This window comes from Chanos chanos, chromosome 12, assembly GCF_902362185.1.
Source record: "Chanos chanos chromosome 12, fChaCha1.1, whole genome shotgun sequence".
Taxonomy (NCBI): domain Eukaryota; kingdom Metazoa; phylum Chordata; class Actinopteri; order Gonorynchiformes; family Chanidae; genus Chanos; species Chanos chanos.
In genome coordinates, this window is record NC_044506.1 from 385,145 (window position 1) to 406,997 (window position 21,853).

The 21,853-nt window shown below is 41.4% G+C and overlaps 1 protein-coding gene across 1 annotated transcript; it reads right to left on the reverse strand.

The window, feature by feature from the left end:
• Positions 1 to 7,376: 7,376 nt before the first annotated feature.
• Positions 7,377 to 21,020, reverse strand: LOC115825632 (tumor necrosis factor, alpha-induced protein 8-like protein 2 A). Its single transcript, XM_030789417.1, has 2 exons — positions 20,703 to 21,020; positions 7,377 to 7,619 (listed from the first exon to the last, which is right to left on the reverse strand). The coding sequence occupies exons 1-2, from the start codon at positions 21,018 to 21,020 to the stop codon at positions 7,377 to 7,379; spliced, it is 561 nt and encodes a 186-aa protein (XP_030645277.1).
• Positions 21,021 to 21,853: the final 833 nt, after the last annotated feature.

The window sequence follows — 21,853 nt, forward strand, 5'->3', positions numbered from 1 at the left end:
AGTATTAAAAGTGTATTAGTTAACTTCAGTATTAAAAGTGTATATGTTAACTTCAGTATTAAAAGCATATTAGTTAACTTCAGTATTAAAAGTGTATATGTTAACTTCAGTATTAAAAGTGTATTAGTTAACTTCAGTATTAAAAGTGTATTAGTTAACTCCAGTATGAAAAGTGTATTAGTTAACTTCAGTATTAAAAGTGTATTAGTTGACTCCAGTATTAAAAGTGTATTAGTTAACTCCGGTATGAAAAGTGTATTAGTTAACTCCAGTATGAAAAGTGTATTAGTTAACTTCAGTATTAAAAGTGTATTAGTTGACTCCAGTATTAAAAGTGTATTAGTTAACTTCAGTATTAAAAGTGTATTAGTTAACTTCAGTATTAAAAGTGTATTAGTTAACTCCAGTATGAAAAGTGTATTAGTTAACTTCAGTATTAAAAGTGTATTAGTTAACTTCAGTATTAAAAGTGTATTAGTTAACTTCAGTATGAAAAGTTTATTAGTTAACTTCAGTATTAAAAGTGTATTAGTTGTCTCCAGTATGAAAAGTGTATTAGTTGACTTCAGTATTAAAAGTGTATTAGTTAACTTCAGTATTAAAAGTGTATTAGTTAACTCCAGTATGAAAAGTGTATTAGTTAACTCCAGTATGAAAAGTGTATTAGTTAACTCCAGTATGAAAAGTGTATTAGTTAACTTCAGTATTAAAAGTGTATTAGTTAACTTCAGTATTAAAAGTGTATTAGTTAACTTCAGTATTAAAAGTGTATTAGTTGACTTCAGTATTAAAAGTGTATTAGTTAACTTCAGTATTAAAAGTGTATTAGTTGTCTTACTGTGGAGGCTGGCTGACACTCCCTGGCCCGGGCTGATCAAGATCTACCGTTTCTGAGTCACTCTCCTCAGGATGGGATCTCCCCTGATTCACGAATAAGAAAGTTAATTTAAGTTTTTATGCTTTCTGTTAGGTATTCACAAGCAGACAATGACAAAAATGGACCTTTTACTTACATTAATGCCGTACAGTTTCAGTTTATAGTTCAACATGTAAAAATGTTAAGTTACCTGGTCTTCAGAGCCCTGGCGGCTTAGCCGGGACAAGGCTTTTCTAGGATCATCACTCATGATCGTATCTCACAGAGAAGACGGATTGTATGACGGCCTACGGTCCTCTTCTTTTAAACACGGAAAAGTGCAAGAACACGCCTCTGTAAAACTGTAAAACTGGATCACTGCTACGACCAAGATCGGCCTTGTCCCGGCTTTCACGAACTCTTGAAGGAAGATTCTTTAAACAATTTTTCAGAATGATTTCTGAGGAAGAAATAAACAAATAGTTGTAACAGTAAGTCATAGTAACTAATGTTAGCATATGTGAATGATGGGTGATGAGTTCGGCTGATAAGTGAATGTATGCTGTCTGTACTGCTGTCAGTTATCTTACATGGAACATAGTATTAAATGCTGTGTCCAGAGATTTCTGACCATGTATTGTACTCTTATTCCTATTCCAGACACTGACACAGACATCAGTGAATTATAATTATTGTCACCTAAGCATTTTTGGTGAACTGTATATGCATTATAACACATAACCTATATATACATCTACATTCACTGTATGTATGGTATCTCAGTCATTTATCTTGCAGGGTGGAGACCGCCAGCGACACATCTACCCCAGCATATGTCCAAATTACCCAGAACCCAGAACACCAGAGCCAGCCTCGGCACGTTGCCATGGGAACGACTAATTTTGAGCTCAAAACATTCCTATGACAAAGTCAGCAGTCCATGTTTTTCAAAATCTCGTAAATTATGCTGTTGTTACGGGTAGTCTGTGTGGATATGGGACTGAACTTTGATCAAGATGTTACCCCTTCTGGTCACTCACATGAAGTTCATGGTTAAGTTTCGTTTTACTCATCAAGTTCAAGAGGTAAGTTTTATTATTTATATCAATCTTAGCGACCACCAAACAGTTTTTAATAAAATTATTATTAATTAACTTAATTAAATGCACGGTTTATGTCATAACTGGGTTAAGATTTCTCTGGTGTCAGCTGCACTGTAGTTCTGATACTTTTTGTCCTCTTTTCTGTTTGGGGTTAAAGGAAAAATCTGTTGATGATGATTTTAACCTGGTGACAGGTCCAGTGCTGCCTGTCTGTGCTCTGCTCCGTTTCCGACAGGGCTAACATCTCTGTCATATAGGATCAACATCTTAATCACACTGCCACTGTCTGTGTGTGTGTGTGTGTGTATGTGTGTGAGTGTGTGCGCGCAAGTAGCAGGCAGTCTTTAGAACTCTTCACACATAATTATTGTACTTTAAATTACAGTTCAAGCTCTTATTGTAAAAGTGTGTCATATGTTTTTCATTTAATTTCTATTCAGAGAGAGAGAGAGACAGAGAGACAGAGAGAAAGAAAGAAAGAAAGAAAGAAAGAAAGAAAGAGGTTCTCCTTACCTTTTGTTGTAAAGTTGTATGGTTGTATTAATGTTTTCTGATTTGCTTTCTCTGCTGTGCTCTGCTCTTTATGTCAGTTGGACTTCCTTGAGGAAATGACTTAAAGAGGGTGTGTCCCACTCTGTGAAACACCTCTCATTTCAATTCAGTTCAATTCAGTTCAATTTAGTTCAATTTAGTTCATTTCAGTTCATTTCGTTTCAATACAGTTCAATTCAGTTCATTTCAATTCAAAGAGCTGTACTGACTTTTCATAAACATATTACCAAACTCCATTGTGATACATGCAGTCAAAAACATGCACACATTATTTATTGAAAGACAATGGAAGCATATTAAAACATCTTTTTTCCATTGAATGCATGTGTGTGTGTGCACATGTGTGTGAATGCGTGTGTGTCCGTGTATGTTTGTTTGTGTGTGTGTGTTTGCATGCATGCGTGTGCGTGCACTTTGAAAAGTTTATTTTTCCTCTTTTTTCCCATTTTTAGATCTCATGATACTCATGGATATTATGTGTGATCCAAATAAAGAACTACTTTTGAGATCAAAACATTCTTATGACAAATGAAGCAGTCTGTACTCGTTGGGATGCTGTACAGTATGCTGTTGTTCAGGTTTTTATGTAGAGACAATGAACACTATGCTGTTGTTCAGGTGTGTGTGTAAAAAACATGAACACTATGCTGTTCCTCAGGTGTGTGTATAGAAAACATGTACAGTATGCTGTTGTTCAGGTGTGTGTGTAGAAAACATGTACAGTATGCTGTTCCTCAGGTCTATGCGGATTCAGGACTGAACTTTGATCAAGATGTGACTCAGAATGATCAGGTTTAAGCTGCCAGCTTCTTAAGTTTCATTTTACTCATCAAAACCAGAGTTAAGTTTCATTTTATCCATCAGGTTCAGAGTTAAGTTTCTTTGTACTCACATATGTCACATATCTCCACTATACAGAAAAGGGACTGAACAGCAAGAGGAACATTCAGGAGACAGTGGGTACTCACTCCTACACGAATCTCAGATTTGACACACGAATCTCAGATTTGACACACGAATCTCAGATTTGACACACGAATCTCAGATTTGACACACGAATCTCAGATTTCACACATGAATCTCAGATTTGACACACGAATCTCAGATTTGACACATGAATCTCAGATTTGACACACGAATCTCAGATTTGACACATGAATCTCAGATTTGACACATGAGTCTCAGATTTGACACATGAATCTCAGATTTGACACACGAATCTCAGATTTGACACATGAATCTCAGATTTGACACATGAGTCTCAGATTTGACACATGAATCTCAGATTTGACACATGAGTCTCAGATTTGACACATGAATCTTCTGCGATTTGGGCCCAGACCTGGTTTTAAGAGCACTGTGTGGAATGTCACTGTGGCCAAGCTCACTTCAGGGCTTAAGATGAAAGTCACATTTGAATCAGAAGAGCTTGGTCAAAATTCTTATGACAAATCACGCAGTGCAGGAATAATATTTAAACATTTCACAGCTTCAAAACTTTCCCTGGCACAGTTCTCATACAGTGACTGTGTCGAAGCAGTCCCATTGGTAACTGAGCTATTTGTTAATCAAGACAAGAGTGAGTATCAGAACTGGTCTAAAGTTTAGGTGTCATGAACTGATATGGCTTTACTGGTATCTCCAAACTGAAACATTCATTTGACAATGACAGCAATTGTTTTTGTAGAAAAACCTGTACAGTATCATACAGACTGAACTTTGACACTTCAGTATCATCAAAATGAACAGGTTTAAACTGTTATTGACGTTCCTTCTGCACATCAAGTTCAGAGTTGAGTTTCAGTTTACTTGTCAAGCTCAGCAAACCGCCAACCGGAATTTAATAAAGTTGTTGTTATTCATTAAATGAATCACGGTTTATGTCATGAGTTAAGATTTCTCTCTGGCAGGGTATGGCAGCTGCCCTGTCGTTCTGTTAGAACTGTCCCTCCTCTTCTCCTGATGGAAATAAAAACAAAAAATGTAAAATTTGACATCTGATCAGGGATGGTCAGATTTTAATCCAGTCAGTTCCTCACTCACTCACTCACTCACTCACTCACTCACTCACTCACTCACTCACTCACTCACTCATTTTCAAAGCCAGTTATCCCACTTAGGGTTGTGGGGGGTGCTGGAGCCTATCCCAGTATTCATTGGGCGCAAGGCGGGGAAACACCTTTTCTTTTTCCCATTTTGGGATACTGAGGTACCCACAGTCTTCTGTGTCTTCTCTTGCTGTGCACTCCTCTCTGTGGAGATGTGGGAGGCTCACAAACCTCTCCACTGTCACACATGAATTCTATTCTATTCTATTTTATTCTATTTGAATCTTCTCAGATTTGGGCACAGATCCTGTTTGAAGAGCACCATGTAAAATGGGACTGTGGCCAAGTTCACTTCAGGAAGTGGTCCAGACTTTAGATGTCATGAACTGATGTGGCTTTACTGGTGTCTTGGTTTCATGCTGACATACAGGATGTTACAGTCTCACAACGCAATCAGCCAAAGGGTCAAAAAAATGGTGAATATTGTATATTGTGATAAGATACAGTGCTGAGTATTTCTTGTGATACATGGTAATGACTGGTATTCTTGATCAAACTGTTTTCATCAGACAACATGAATGATGTGGTACAGACCAGTGTTTCTCAGAATTTGGATCTGATTTCCATTGTCATTACATGTCATTAAAACATGTCCGGTATGCTGCTGATCAGGTGTGTGTTAGAAAACATGTCCGGTATGCTGCTGATCAGGTGTGTCTATGCAGATGTGAGGCTAAACTCTCATCAAAGCTTAGAGTTACTCAGTGCTGACATCAGCTTTATCAGGTTGAAGTCTCACAGTCCTAATTCACATACTTTCATGTTTGTGTGTATGTGGGTGTGTAACAGGTCTGTGTCTTTGATCAGTAGTTAACAGAATGTCACTGGTTCTTCTGCAGCTGTGCTTCTATTGGACATATCAGAGTTCTACAAATGCGTGTTTATTTAATTATGTTATTGATATGAATAATATTTAATGTCTGCTAGTTCAGAAAGAAGACTTTCAACGCCAGTGAAACAAACAGAATCTTTAAAGTGAAGCTGGAGTTTCCCCTTTCCACATTAACTTCTCCACTGTCACCTCAGGTGAGGGTTCAAAGGTGGCACAAAAGTGGGGCATAAACTCATTGTAGGAGGCTTCAGAGAAGGTAAACGCTGAGGAAACAATTATTTTCTCCCTCCCTCTGAACAACCGACTGAACAACCTTTCACAGGATTCAGGATTACTGGCTCAGAATTCAGGTTAAGACAAAGGTACTGACAACACAGGTATGGACAACACAGTTCCACACAAAATAACAAAATTAGTTGTACAAACAGATCAGGACTAGTGTAGTTAACCAGGTTAGTTAAGTGAACCAGGTGGAACTAATGATTGAGTTAACAAGGTGAAACAAAGGAAACCAAGAGGTGACTAGGAACACTACCCAAAAATGACCAGCAGAGGGGGAGAGAGAGAACCAGGGCATGTCACTCTGCTGTAGAAAATTACACTAAAAATAGGCTTGATTAATCCTGCACTGAAATACTCTAATTTTGGATTTTTAAACCATGTAAATATATGAATATATGGACTGATAGCTAATTTTGTATATCAAACTTTTCTTTTTTTTTTTTTTTTAGAATATTTACACAGAAAGTGTTCCTTCCAGTGTCCTCATTAACTTGTGAAATAAGAAGCCCTTATAAAGAGTGGTGATTGGCTGGAAATGCATCACATGACAAACTCTTTCCCCTTTTCCCCTCTCAGTGTCAGTCTCTCTCCTCTCTGTGTCATATCCTTGATTCACACTGTTCACTGAGAACTATTCAAAACACAATAGTTTTGAGATTATATTCATGTTGGCTACTCCCTCACTGTATACTCACAGTGCCATCTGCTGGAGATAGAAGGTATCTTCATATTTGAGATGAGGTGCTCTGTTAGTGAACCTGTCCAACCAGAGGACACCTGAGTAAAAGAAGATGGGTGTTTTGGTATTTCAGGAAAAAAAAATCTTTTATTTTGGACCTGTGTATGCGTGTGTGTGTGTGTGTTCATTTCTCAGTAATCATATTTCAACATCAAACCCTAATGAAATGAGACTTTATTGAATGAAATATGTACACAAAGTATCTTATCTTTAATAATTAATTGCACAGAATATCAAATAACAAAAAAAATCCCAATCTTTCAGTTCAAAAGTGGATGGGTCCCATTTTGGATTTTTAGACCTGGCTGTGTTATCTACATAGTTTCCTGTGTGTCACATAGGCAGAATCCCAAGATGTTCTGACCCACTACAGCAAATTCCCATGGAGCACTGTGGCTTTGATTTATACAGTAAATTCCCATGGAGCACTGTGGCTATGATTTATACAGCAAATTCCCATGGAGCACTGTGGCTTTGATTTGTACTGTACATTTAGTGGATACAGATGTCTGAGTTCATGAGATACAGAGATTGTCATGCAGTAGATTTAAAATCAGAACATGGCAGTTCTGTGGAAGACTTAAGAGGAGTGATGGAGAGATTCTTCCTTTTGAGTCTGAGTTCTGCTGTGGAGACACAGCTCTGACAGAACACACATCCGACACAGGCATCAGTTATGGTCTAAAACATTTCAGACTGATCAGATAAAATGACATCCGTATAACCCTCTGCTCAGACAGCGTGAAATGTCCCTTTGAAAACTCAAACTGGAACCAGACCTTTTGGCAAAACCAAACCCAAACTCCAAACCAATCCAAATCATTACCCAAACCGTTTCAAACCCAAACCATTCCAGGCCTAAACCCGACTCAGTCTCTCAGTCCCTCTGGCTTTGGACTGGTTCTCAGAGCTTCCCCTCCTCAATCATTTTGTTGAGTCCAGCACAGATCTTGGTCAGATTTGGCCAGAGTGACCGCTTTGGGTCGTATAGGTGGGTTAGCAGGTCTGGGTTGGCATAGTGGTGGAAGACATGACGAATATGGTCATGCGTCTTGGGCGTCAAATGTTTTTCCACCAGTTTGAGCAAAAGGTCCCGACATTCCACCAGTAGATCCACCATTACCACTTTATCAAATGTGAACTCCACCTGAGAGAGACAAGAAAAATAAGAGATTATGATGTCTCTGTTCATACTCTGTTCATAAGTGTAGGGAGGGAATTATCATATTCATCAATGTGTGGTCAAATGGAACATAAAATTTTTGAAAAATTGTTGTGGGAACATGTTGAAAGCTTGGAGGATGTGATCAAAACACTAAATCTGACAGTCCAGCTGGAGTAAAAGGATCAAATTGTTCTCCAGACTTTGTGGATAACCCAGTGAAGCGTCTCCGCAGGATGAGGAGGAAATTGGAATTTTATCTTTGGTCTTTCTTTTCCCATTTAAAACATTAAGTCAGTCACCTGCAGTCAAACTGTAGCACCGCCACATATGGGTTTTAGGATTCCTTTTTTAAAATTCAAGGTTAACAGGATGACGGTTGACCACCAATAAAGGGAATCCCTATAAGGTAACATTCCATCCCCAAGATGTATTATGGTTGTTTTAATTTTTTTTACCAGTCTGTGGTTTTGTTTTCGTTTGCTGTGTTTGGGGAAATCAGCTGGCCGTCAAACCGGTCAGCTGACCCACCTGTCAGCTGACTCGCCAACCCGGGAACTTTCGAAATACTTTTAAAAGGAGACACGGGTGTGGCAGGAGGGGGAGTGAAAAGAAAGTCAGGGAGTCTGCGGGGGACCTGAACATTTAAAATAAATAAAACTGAAAAAGGAACTGCGTGGACGTTTCCTTATAAACTTAAACACCGCAATTCAGGGCTGAGCGCGGGTAATCTCTTCAGATCCCTGTCCTGCTGGATCGGTGAGATTGTTCTTTTTTTTTTCTTTTCCTTTTTTTGCTGGTTTCACGATGGATTATCTTTTTTTGCTGTTTGTTGATTTTTTTTTTTGGGACTGTTTAATTCGTATTGCGTTGGATTACTGTTTTTCTTTTGTTGAATGACTTTCTACATTGATTGCGCGACGAGCACGGAGACGGAGGGAACTATGAGACTGGCATTTGGTTTGTGGGTGTGAATAAGAGGTGTTGGGTGTATGTTTGTGTTGAATAGTTCGATCAAGCTAATACATTTAAATAACGGCCCCTTCTGCGTTGCCTATTTATTTTTTTTAACGAATTGAAATGGTCGCAATTCACAAAATAGGAAACGTCAGTTTCATCTTAAAGGAGAATCAATTTTAACCCGTGTGTTTTTTGGTAATGATCGCTGTTTGATAACTGATCGTTACAAAACCCAGTGGAAGTTGAGGCTTACTCTCTGTTTCTCTAATCTCCCGTTTCTTTCAAAAATACTTGATAAAATTGTAGCAGTTCAGCTGATAGTCCATATGTCCTCTAACAGTCTGTTTGAAATATTTCCGTCAAGCTTCAGGTGTCTTCACTCCACTGAAACCGCGCTTACTAAAGTAATGATCTTTTATTAGCCATGGACGCTGGTGCTACTTCTATTCTTATTCTGCTTGATCTGAGTGCAGCATTTTATATTGGTCAATCACACTATATTGTTAAAGTGCCTGAAAAATCAAATTGGCATTCCTTGCCTGGTGCTTTCTTGATTTAAATCTTATCTCTTTGAGAGAAAGCAATGTGTCCACTATAATAATGTGACCTCTGAATACCATAAGCTTAACTATGGTGTTCCTCAGGGGTCAGTCCTTAGCCCTCTTCTATTCTCTATTTACATGCTCCCTTTGGGTGACATTATTCGTAGTTACAACATTGACTTCCATTGTCATGCTGACAATACTCAGATTTTATGACCTATCCCGCACAATGACCGCTCTGAATTGGCTAACCTTGAGGTGTGTCTTTGTGCTATTAAGGGTTGGACTTCTTCGAATTTCCTAATGCTTAACGCAGGCAAGACAGAAATGCTGGTCATTGGTCCCCCTACGCATAAGCATCTTTTTATTGATTTTACTCTAAATTTTGACAACTGCATCATCTCTCAAAACTCTTCAGCTAAAAACCTTGGTGTGATTTTTGACTCTAGTCTCTCGCTAGTCACTCATATCAAAAACACAACCAAACTGCCTTTTATCACCTCTGTAATATGGCTAAAATTAGGCCCTTTCTAAGTATGGCTGATGCAAAAACCATTGCTCACACATTCGTCACGTCTCGCCTCGATTACTGCAATGTTCTGTACTCTGGCCTGCCTGCCTCTATTACCAAAAGCCTTCAGCTGGTCCAGAATGCTGCTGCCAGAATTCTGACCAGAACAAGGAAATTTGGTCAAATTTCACTTGTCCTGGCTTCTCTTCATTGGCTCCCAGTTCATGCAAGGGCAGATTTTAAGGTTGTCTCATTAACATAAATACAATTTTACATGGGCTTGCATCAGCCTACCTGTCTGACTTGACTGTGATGTTGACAATATATCTATGTATGTATGTATGTATGCATGTATCTATCTATCTATCTATCATTATTATTATCTATCTATCTATCTATCTATCTATCTATCTATCTATCATTATTATGAAACCCTCAGTTCCATGCTAACAGATATAAAGTGTGTTTCAGTGCTGAGGAGAGGTTATATCAGACTGCTCTGACTGAGGGATCTGACATTCAGCATCCATATGAAGACTACTTTAACTAACTTTAACTTAAAGTAGTCTCCAGTCTTACATGGAATCAGACTATGCTAGCGTCGACTTAGTTACAAGAATTTTTTGTTTGTTTTTGTTAAGTTTTTTTATGGGAGAAAAGTCTGTTGTGTTTAACCTAGATAACACTGTCACTCAGGCGATCGGTTTATCTGGCTTGTTTGTGTCTGGAGGGCTTTTAAATGCTAACACAGTAATCTGAGCATGTTGAGCCATCAGCTGCAGTTAGTGCAATGAACCTTTATCAGCAGAACTGTTCATTTGTTGCTGTAAGAATTAACCATGAATAACTGATGAAACTTTACTGCAATAGATATGCATGCATGCTTGTGTGTGTGTGTGTGTGTGTACGCGCGCGCGTGTGTGTATGTGTGCACGTGTATGCATGCGTGTGTGTATGTGTACGTGCATGTGTGCATGTGTGCGTGTGTTACAGCCGGTCACCAGCTCGTAGCATAAAGGGGGAGACGCACACAATAGTAGGTCTAAATCTAGGGGTTTTATTATCCAAAATATGTAGACAAAGAATTAACAAAGCGAATTGAGGAAGCGAAGTGGGAACACCATCACGTTGTGCTGGGATGGACCAGTATCCTCTAGAGCACCCATGCGCGTCTCGCGGTGCCAGGAGGGTCTACAAATAGGCTCGTCCCACAGGTTTCAGGTGCCCCTAATCAACAGGTTAGAAAAAAAAATACCAAAACAAAACAAACAAAAACATAATCGCCACCAGAAGGGGTTGTCAGTGCTGCCTAGCTGCTATTATTTAGGCGGCCACAAGGACTGGGGAACATAACACCCCCACCCCAAAATGGTGACTGGTCGCCATAACAGAACAGTCAACAAAGAAAACATAGAGATAATCCAACCACCTAAGTAGCCACTGTGCATGCAGCTCATAGGTTGGAGCGGCACAGAGCTATATAACTCAAACAATTCCATTATTCAAAAAAAAAGGTCATAGGTAAGGTAGGCTATAACATAATAGGAAGACCATACCTGCAAGTGTCCAACAAAAACTAATATTTTATTGTACACAATCCTGTTTTGCAGTCCACGCAGAGAACATGTACATATATATATGCACACACACACGTGCACACACACACACATATACACACACACGCCCGTGCACACACACAGATATATAGATAAGATCCAAATTAATTTGGTGCAGAAGGTCACACAACTTAACAAAAACATCGCTTAATGTTCAGCTCTAGACAACGCGTCTGCTAAGACGTTGTCTTTTCCGCAAACATGAACAATTCGAAGGTCGAATGGTTGCAACATCAAACTCTAGCGCATCAGTCTTTGGTTTGCATTATACATGCGGTTTAGAAATTTCAGCGGGTCATTATCAGTACAAACTAAAACTGGAAACGAAGAACCTCCCAGATAAACCTCAAAGTGTTGAATAGCCAACACTAAAGCCAAAGTTTCCTTCTCAATCGTGGAGTATTTTCGCTGTGCCCCATTATACTTTCGAGAGAAATAAGAGACAGGATGTTCTATATTGTCAGCGCCACACTGCAGAAGGACAGCTCCCGCACCAACGTCACTCGCATCCACAGCAAGTCGAAATGGCTTGTTAAAGTCGGGCGTGGCTAGAACAGGGGCAGACAATAAGAGGCCCTTCACGGTCACTAGGAACAGGGTAGTCCTGAATGGCAGCTACTTTTGCCATCACAGGGAAAACCTGGCCCCGACCAACGACTCGCCCCAGATAAGTAACTGTGGCCTTTCCGAACTCACACTTCGCCAAGTTTATAGTAAGGTTAACCTTTGACAAATGGCGGAAAAGTTCACGCAGTTGCCCCAGATGTTCTGCCCACGTCATACTATAAACCAGCACATCATCAAGGTAGGCTTCGCAGCCAGACATACCTGACAGTACAATGTTAACCAGTCGCCGCTGCATTTCTCATTCCGAACGCCATGACTTTATAATTTAGAAATGAGTCTGGTGTAACAAAGGCGGAAATCTCTCGAGCTCTAGCAGTAAGTGGGACCTGCCAATAACCTTTTAATAGGTCGATCTTACTAACGAAAATGGCAGATCCTACGCGGTCAACACAGTCATCCACTCGAGGCAGGGGATAGCTGTCTGGAGTGGTAACTGCATTGACCTGACGGTAGTCCGTGCAGAACCGATACGTCCCATCTGGCTTACTGACTAAAATACACGGCGAACTCCAAGGGCTGGAGCTAGGCTCAGCTATGTCGTTTGAGAGCATGTATTCTACCTCTTGTCGGAGGATCGCACGTTTCTTTGGGTTGACTCTATACGGGTGCTGCTTAATCGGGGATGTCGCTCCGACGTCGATGTCATGCTCTAAGACTGTGGTCACTGTTGGAAGATCCCCAAAAAGCTCCAGAAATTCTTGGAGAATACCTAAAATATCAGCCTTCTCAGTAGTGGACAGATGTGGTAGCTGATTTTGGATCACCGTGAGCACCTCTGAATATTTAAGACGACCCTCAGTAACGGAACGGGACGGTGTAGTCCCACTGTCCTCACCCTCCACCAGAGCAGACAGTAGGACAGTAGACTCATCGGACGCATTTAAAACTGAATAAGACAAACTCTTGGGCGTTACAGTGGGTTCACGAACAAAATAAGGTTTTAGCATATTCACATGACAAACACGAGAGTGCTGACGTCTATCTGGAGTCGAAATAATATAGTCAAGATCGGAAACTTTGTTTATGACAGTATATGGTCCACTGTATCTGGCCTGAAATGTAGCGCCTGGCTCTGGCAGCAGAACTAGAACCTAGTCCCCAGGCTTGAACGAACGGGCTCCGGCCTTTCGGTGAAACCATCATTTCATTTTAGCCTGAGCACCCTTCAAATTTTGTCGAGCGAGTTCGCGAGCTCTGTATAGTCTCGAGCGAAAATCACTGACAAACTGCAAAATATTCTGATAGCGGGGTTTACTCAACCGCTGCTCCTTTAGCACTGTCAGAGGGGTGCGGAGATTGTGAGCAAATATGAGCTCTGCGGGGCTAAATCCCGTTGATTCTTGGACTACCTCTCTTGATGCAAAAAGCAGCCAGGGTACCGCCTCCTCCCAATCTTTCCCAACCTCCAAACAGTAAGCACGTAACATTGTTTTAAGAGATTGATGGTAACGTTCTAGCGCACCTTGACTTTCTGGGTGGTACGCACTTGACATGCAGTGCTTAATTTGGAGTGATTTCAGGGCTTTAGAGAACATTCTGGATGTAAAATTAGTTCCCTGGTCACTCTGGACAACTTTGGGCAAACCAACGAAAGAAAAGAATTTAAGTAATGCCCTAGTCACGGACCGAGCGGTGATTTTTCTCAGAGAAATTGCCTCTGGGAAATGAGTTGCTATGCACATAATAGTAAATAAATATTGATAACCACTTCTCGATCGCAGAAGTGGTCCGACACAATCAATGATGACGTGTTCGAAAGGCTCGCCAATTGCTGGGACCGGGTGAAGTGGTGCAGGTAAAATTGTCTGATTAGGTTTGCCACCAACCTGACAGACATGACACGACCTACAGTATTTAGCAACATCGCTCTTCAACCCTGGCCAAAAGAAATGTCGAAGAATTTGACGATAAGTTTTCGACACCCCCAAATGACCAGCAAGACCATCGTGAGCAACGTTAAGAATCTCACTTCTGTATTTTGACAGAACCACGATTTGATGCACCTTACTCCACTCCTCAGTGAAGCTGTGCAGCTTCCACATTCTCATCAGAACTCCATCTCTGATAAAGTACCCCTGATGCATAGTCACAAGATCCTGAACGGAGCTGACAGACTCAAAACAAGATGTAAGAGTGGGATCAGACTTCTGAGAGTTTATTAACTTTTCACGTGACAATGAAAAGTGCACTAACTCCTGTCTTTCTGTCTTGTCTACGGGTATGTTTTGGCTGCTGCTCTGCACCGACTGAGCGTCGAAGAGCCTCTCACACTCTTCGGGCTTAGCTACAAAACTGTCACTCAAGTCAACATCACCGTCACGGGAAGGAACGGACTCGATCAGCCGTTTCGTTTGGGAGCGGGTGATGACGCTAGCAGGAAAAACGTCAGGGAATTTCTGCTCACACTCGTCCAGACCCTCTGGCACGAGCGGCACGGGAAAGACTTCTGGCGGCATATCACCTTGACTCCACATACTCCCACTGGCCAAATCATTCCCTAAAATAAATGTCACCCCAGGGATAAGAAAAGAGGACTGAACTCCCACAACTACATCACCACTAACTAAGTCGGACTTAAGGTGGACACCATGTAAGGGCGCCTCAACGAACCCCATCTCAATTCCCCTAACAAGGACACTACTGCCTGTGGTGGTCCGTTCGGACAATGGCAACAGGCCCTGCAGGAGAAAAGACTGTGCTGCACCCGTGTCCCGCAGGATACTGTGGGTGAAATTCTCAGCCTGGGCCAAATGAGACTGAGTCCCAACGCCACACTATACCTGTTCTGAGACAAAACAATAGTAGTCTAACAATGAGTCAGATGCAGTGTAAGTTTATTGTATAGTTCAAAAATTCAAGTTCAAGTTCAAGTTTATTTAGAGCCCAATATCACTGTTTACAGTCTCAAAGGGCTTTACAGGCCACAACAGTCAAATCAAAATATGACGGCACCCCCTGACTTAATCCTCATGGCGGGCAAGAAAAAACTCCCCAAAAACCCAAGAGGGAAATGGGAAAATGGGAGAAATCTTGAGGAGGACCACAGAGAGAGGAGACCCCTCCTTGGCCAGACAGGCGTGCAATAGGTGCCGACCACGTGGGCAGTTACAATTGAAAGTAAATTGGGGCATGAACAAAGGGGATGGCGATGTAGACAGGAGGCTGACGGGGGATGGAAGATGATAACACCAGGATGGAGCAGTCCAGAGGGCGGGAGGAGTCAGGATCACTGGTGTCTCAGGAGTAGCATGTGTGGCTCGACAGAGAGAGAAAGAGAGAGAGAGAGAGAGAGAGAGAGAGACATTGTCAGATGTTCATTTCCACATAATGGTAAAGGTAAATATACATCGTGTGCCGTGTGCAGGCAGGGACTCCAGCAAGACTAACTAGTACAGCATAGTTAAAAGGGAGAGCTAGAAGGTAATATGGACATGATGGCACTCTGGGACACAAGGCGGCCACCCACTCCACAGTCAACAAACCTGAGTGAACATGTTAGAGTGGGGGGGTGACAGCATCCAAACATCCCAGTTCACCAAACAATCTATGCCTGAGAACCCTCCAGATCTGCTCCTTTGCCTAGTGAAGAGCTATTAGCAAAAGGCTTGGCTAAACAGATACGTTTTCAGCCTTGACTTAAACATAGAGACTGTGTCTGAGTCTCAAACATTAATTGGGAGGCTATTCCATAACTGTGGGGCTCTGTAAGAGAAGGCTCTGCCCCCTGCTGTAGCCATCATAACTCGAGGTACCAACAAATAGCCTGCACCTTTTGATCTAAGTTGGCGTGGTGGATCATAAGAGACCAGGAGTTCGCGCAGGTACTGTGGCGCAAGACCATTTAATGCTCTATAAGTTAATAGTAAGATTTTATAATCAATACGAGATTTGACTGGGAGCCAGTGCAGTGTGGATAATATAGGGGTGATGTGATCATATTTTTTGGTTCTAGTAAGAACTCTGGCTGCTGCATTCTGAACTAACTGTAGCTTATTTATACATCTATTAGAACATCCAGACAGTAAGGCATTACAGCAGTCTAACCTAGAGGTAATGAAAGCATGAACCAATTTTTCAGCATCTTGAAATGACAATGCATTTCTTATCTTGTTAATATTTCTAAGATGAAAGAAGGCTATCCTGGTAATATTATCTACATGAGATTCAAATGAAAGACTGGGGTCAATAATTACACCAAGATCTTTTACTGCCGCACCTGATGAAAGAGAAAGGCCATTCAGAGTAACTATGTGATCGGAAAGCTTACTCCTAGCTGCATGTGATCCTAGTACAAGTACTTCTGTTTTTTCAGAGTTGAGTGAAAGAAAGTTCGTAAGCATCCAGTGCCTAATATCCTTTAGACATTCCTCAATTTTGTTAAGTTGGTGTCTCTCGTCTGGCTTCGCTGAGACATACAGCTGTGTGTCATCAGCATAGCAGTGGAAGCTAATACCGTGTTTACGAATAACATTACCTAGAGATAGCATATATAAAGAGAAAAGCAGTGGGCCTAAAACAGAACCTTGTGGGACTCCAAACTTTACCTCAGTATGTGCGGAGGACTCACCATTTACATCAACAAACTGATAACGATCAGTCAGGTAGGACCTAAGCCATAAGAGGGCCGTTCCCTTAACGCCAACAACATTTTCTAGTCTATCAAGGAGAATGGTATGATCAATGGTGTCAAAGGCTGCACTGAGGTCAAGCAGCACAAGCAAGGAGACACAACCCTGATCAGAGGTCAGTAAGAGGTCATTTGCAACTTTAACCAGTGCTGTCTCTGTGCTGTGATGAGACCTAAATCCTGACTGATACATAAGAATAACATCCATGAACTGTAAGTATGAGCATAACTGCTGTGCTACAGCCCTTTCTAGGATCTTGGAGATAAAGGGGAGGTTAGATATTGGCCTGTAGTTGGTCAATGAACAGGGGTCAAGGTCAGGTTTTTTAATTAGGGGTTTGATAACTGCTAGTTTAAAACATTTAGGTACATAGCCAGTACTAAGGGAGGAATTGATTATTTTTAGAAGCGGTTCGATGACTACTGGCAGTATCTGCTTAAGGAAACGTGTAGGTAAGGGATCTAGTACACAAGTTGGTGATTTTGATGAAGAAATTAGTGAGGTCAATTCGGTCGCCTGAAGGGGAGTAAAACATTCTAATCGCTGATCTGATATAGTTATATTGTTATCTACAGTGTTAGTGATCAAATTATCTGGTTTAAAATTTATAGCCTGGATTGTTTGCCTGATATTTTCAATTTTGCTGTTGAAAAAGTTCATAAATGCGTCGCCACTGAACATTGATGGTGTGCCTGTTTCCGAGGTGCTCTTATTCCCAGTTAGTTTTGATACGATATTAAATAAAAATCTAGGATTATTTTTGTTGTCTTCTATTAGGGTGGAGAGATACACTGATCTAGCGGCACTAAGAGCTTTTCTATAGCTCAGGAGGCTCTCCTTCCATGCTAACTGGAATACTACCAATTTAGTTTGGCGCCATTTACGTTCTAATTTTCGAGTGGTAAGTTTTAAGGCGCGTGTGTGCTCATTATACCAGGGAGCTAGTTTTTTCTCTCTGATTATTTTCCTTTTAAGTGGGGCCACATTATCTAAGGTGTTGCGGAATGTTAACTCTAAAGATTCAGTTGCCTGATCAAGTTCTGTGGGGTGTGACATTGTTCCAGTCAAAGTTGATAACTCTGGGAGATTATTGATAAAGTTCTGCGTAGTAGCTGGCGTAAACGTACGTTTATTATGATAGCGTGGCGAGCTGCATATATTATTACTAAGAAACATTTTGAATGAGATAAGATAATGATCTGAGATAGCTTCAGATTGTGGAAATGTGACTATACTTCCTACATTTAATCCGAGTGTTAGTATAAGATCGAGGGTGTGGCCACCATTATGAGTGGGCCCTATGACCGTCTGATTAATCCCTACTGAATCTAGAATGGACACGAACGCTGTTCTCAGAGGGTCCTGTGGGTTATCAAAATGAATGTTAAAGTCTCCGACAATTAGAGCTTTGTCTAAAGAAATAACAAGGTTTGAGATAAAATCTGCAAATTCACAGAGGAATTCAGAGTACTGCCCAGGCGGTCTATAGATAATAATTAGTGTGATAGACTGGGTATTTTTTGTGGCTACATATGTTATGTTTGTATAAAGAACTTCAAACGCATTGAATTTATGTAGAGGTTTTTGTATGATGCCTAGGTTATCATTATAAATGACTGCAACGCCTCCTCCTCTGCTAGTTACACGAGGCTGGTGTATATAACTGTATCCGGGAGGACTAGCTTCATTTAATGCGACGTACTCATTTGGTTTGATCCACGTTTCTGTTAAACACAGTACATTAAACTCCTGATCAGTAATAATTTCATTGACAATGAGCGCTTTAGGCGTAAGCGATCTAATATTTAACAGTCCTAGTTTTAGATCGAAGGTGCTGGCGGTACATTCAGTATGATTTAAATCTATGTTAATTAAATTACTAGAACAAATTCTCTGAGTATTTCTACATTTTCGTATAGGTCGGGGAACAGACACAGTCTCAATATAGTTTAACCTGGGTGACGACTCTGTGCAGCTAGCAGACGGTCGGTTTAGCCTGCTTGTCTGCTCCCTGGCCTTGGCTCTGGATTGTCACGGATTAACTGTTCTGAGACTATGCGCTATGTTACAAGAAATGAGAGCAGCATCTTCCCGAGTGGGATGGACACCGTCTCGCCCTAAGAGGCCAGCCTTGCCCTCAAAACTATTCCAATTGTCTATAAAGCCCACATTGTTGTCAGAGCACCACCTGGACATCCAGCAGTTCAGCGACCATAACCTGCTGTAAGCTACATCGCCTCGCCGGATTGGGATGGGGCCAGAGCATAGTACTGCAAAAGGCATACAACAAACTGAGTCAGGTCCCGGGGAGTGACTGACACCCTCTCACAAAGCACCGGTTTTTATACACGTTTTCTCAAAAAAAAAGATACACATTACTTTGTCTCTTTGTATGTGGGGCGCCTCTGCCAGCCCATCTTCACAGACCCCTCTCATCACTGGTTTATGTTACTTTATTATTGTTTAGTTCCTTTACGTTTACCATACGTCGTCACCAATATTTACTGCCCTGCTAAGTGGTGGAGCAAGATATATCACAAACCTGGAATATTTCACCTTCTCCATATATTATGAGTGACCACAACACTCTGGCAGAGGCACCGTCCTTTCCCCATATATTATGACTGACCACAACACTCTGGCAGAGGCGCCGACCTTATCTCACATGCAGTCTCCTAAAGGGCCACACAGGCCTCTTCTTTTTGACCAGAGAGAACTTGATGTTTCTTACAATACAAAGGATTGTATGGTTATAACTGTTAATATAAACGATTACATTGATTTACCCCTATAAAAATGAATACATTATTGTTACATTGTTTATCATGGTTACTACAGTGGTTATCTTAAAGAAGAGTAATATTTCTCCAACAATACGCACAGGAACGGTTTCCCCACCAGAAACTGATACCAAGCCTTTCATGACAAAAGGCTCATAACCAGACTGAGCCTTTGTGACTGCAGGCTTCGCGGGTTCTAAGGAGGGCTGAGTAGACACAGAGGTAATGAGGCCCATGGTTTTGGACTGTTTCTTTTTTAAAAGCAAACAATCTGCCAGGATGTGACCCGGCTTTTTACAATAAAAACAAACCCTTTCCTCACCCTTGTTTTGCGAGTTTTGTTTATTTTGGTCTGTTGCGCTGTTCCCAACAGTTGAATACTTATTACGGTGTCGATCTCTAATAGCGATTCTGTGAGTTTAAACTTTTTCCAAAGCGGCTCTAATAGTTTCTTTTAAACGCTTTTCAGCGGGAGTAAGCTCAACCTCGTAGATCGTTACCAGTTCCAATAAGTGCTCTTTAGTGAACTGCGCAAGTAACCCTACAGAGGGTTCCTACCTACCTACCTATCTTCAGTAGTTTACTCAGCTCGAGGCGGCTTTAAACATCAAACTCGAGAGTGCAAAATAGACCATAGATGCAGTCCACAATTCAGCTCCGAAACGTACCCCCACTGAGATATCCACCAAAAATAACAAAGAAAACAACAAACTGACAAGCTTCCTGCTTGCCCGCCACCATCTAACTAGGGAACTAGGGTGTACAACAGAAACTGCCCAGCAAGTACTTACAAAGCCAGTGGTTAATCCACATAGTCCCGCTAAAACTCTAGATCTGAATCTGTAACCTCTACGAAAAGATCCCAGAAGAGTGCCCAATTATGTTACGGCCGATCACCAGCTCGTAGCATAAAGGGGGAGACGCACACAATAGTAGGTCTAAATCTAGGGGTTTTATTATCCAAAATATGTAGACAAAGAATTAACAAAGCGAATTGAGGAAGCGAAGTGGGAACACCATCACGTTGTGCTGGGATGGACCAGTATCCTCTAGAGCACCCATGGGCATCTCGCGGGAACGGTGCCAGGAGGGTCTACAAATAGGCTCAGCCCACAGGTTTCAGGTGCCCCTAATCAACAGGTTAGAAAAAAATTCCAAAACAAAACAAACAAAAACATAATCGTCACCAGAAGGGGTTGTCAGTGCTGCCTAGCTGCTATTATTTAGGCGGCCACCAGGACTGGGGAACGTAACAGCATGTGTGAGAAATTCAGGGCTGTGTGTTGAAAGAAACAGATGTGTTTGTGTGTTCACACTCCTCACAGTTCTTGGGGAGAATTTGTAGAAATGTTCTACATGTGTCATGGACTGATTAGTATCAATAAATCACATTGCTGTGGTTACCTCGTGAAAGCTGATGACAGTCATGGCTCCGTGGTGAAGCTTCTTCCTGAAGTCCTGTGCCACTGCTAACTCCTCGGAGCTGAAACGTCCGTGTCGAAACAGAACTCCGACCTTCACTACCACCTTAATCATGTTCTTCACCACCTTCTGAGCCTCGTCCCGATTCCCCGTGTGCTCCTTAGACACCCGGTACAGCTCGTCCAGAACCTCACTACTAGTGTCATCAATGAACATTTGGACCATTGACTTACTGGCCATGTGACTCAGAATCTTTTTCTGGGCTTTCATCGCCATCATCTTGGAACTGAAGCCCTCCATCTTGGCTCTGGAAGGCAGACAGGAGGCACAGAGTCAGACATCCTCAGTGCAGAAATATTAATATAAATGTAAGTGTTTTAGACTCGGTGTATGTGTAGTATTATTGAAATATATTTTGGATGTCGTTCTGTTCTTTTAGCTGGTACCTGTACGCAGTAAGTCAGAGGTCGTATAAACCTGCACTGTAGCAGATCATCTGCGAACATGAGGCCAGTTCTAACGCTGGGCCTGTGAAGTGCGTGTATAGGTGTTTATGGTAAATACGTTAGGGCTGGTGAGGCCTGGTGGACTGAGGACCCAAAAGCAGACTCAGAGGACTGAATATATTTTAGCAGATGTTTAATGAAGTCTTATTTTCCAAAAAATCCAAAAGACTGAATCACGGAGACGGTACCAGTGGGCAGAGACAAAGGCAGTGGTCAAAAACCAGGCAGAAGTTCCAAAAAACACAAGGCAAAAACACCATCCAAAAAACAGGCAAAGGTCAAAAAGGTAATGTGAGTGATGCAAACAAACACAGGAAACATGAAAATGGCGAGATAATCCAGCAAACTAGTGGGGAAACAGACAGGGCTTAAATGTACTGACTGATGAGGTGAGTGGCAGCAGGTGAGTGGGAACCAGGCAGGAAACAGTGTAAAACATGGACTGGAGCAACCTGGAACAGACAGAGAAGACATGCATGACAGGACACAAGGAAAAAACATGGACTAGGATCTGGAAGAGCAGGACTGGACCATGACGAATGAATAAAAGTGTTTATTGTGTAGTGTGAATAGAGGTGTTTATTGTGAAGCGTGCATAAAGGTGTTTATTTTGAACAAAGGTTTATT

Bases quoted from the DNA above. Each gene is read 5' to 3' on its own strand.
- LOC115825632 (XM_030789417.1), bottom strand. From the start codon at position 21,020: ATGGAGGGCTTCAGTTCCAAGATGATGGCGATGAAAGCCCAGAAAAAG. The intron at 7,620-20,702 runs GTAACCACAGCA...TGTCTCTCTCAG, and splicing joins CTGTCATCAGCTTTCACGAG to GTGGAGTTCACATTTGATAA.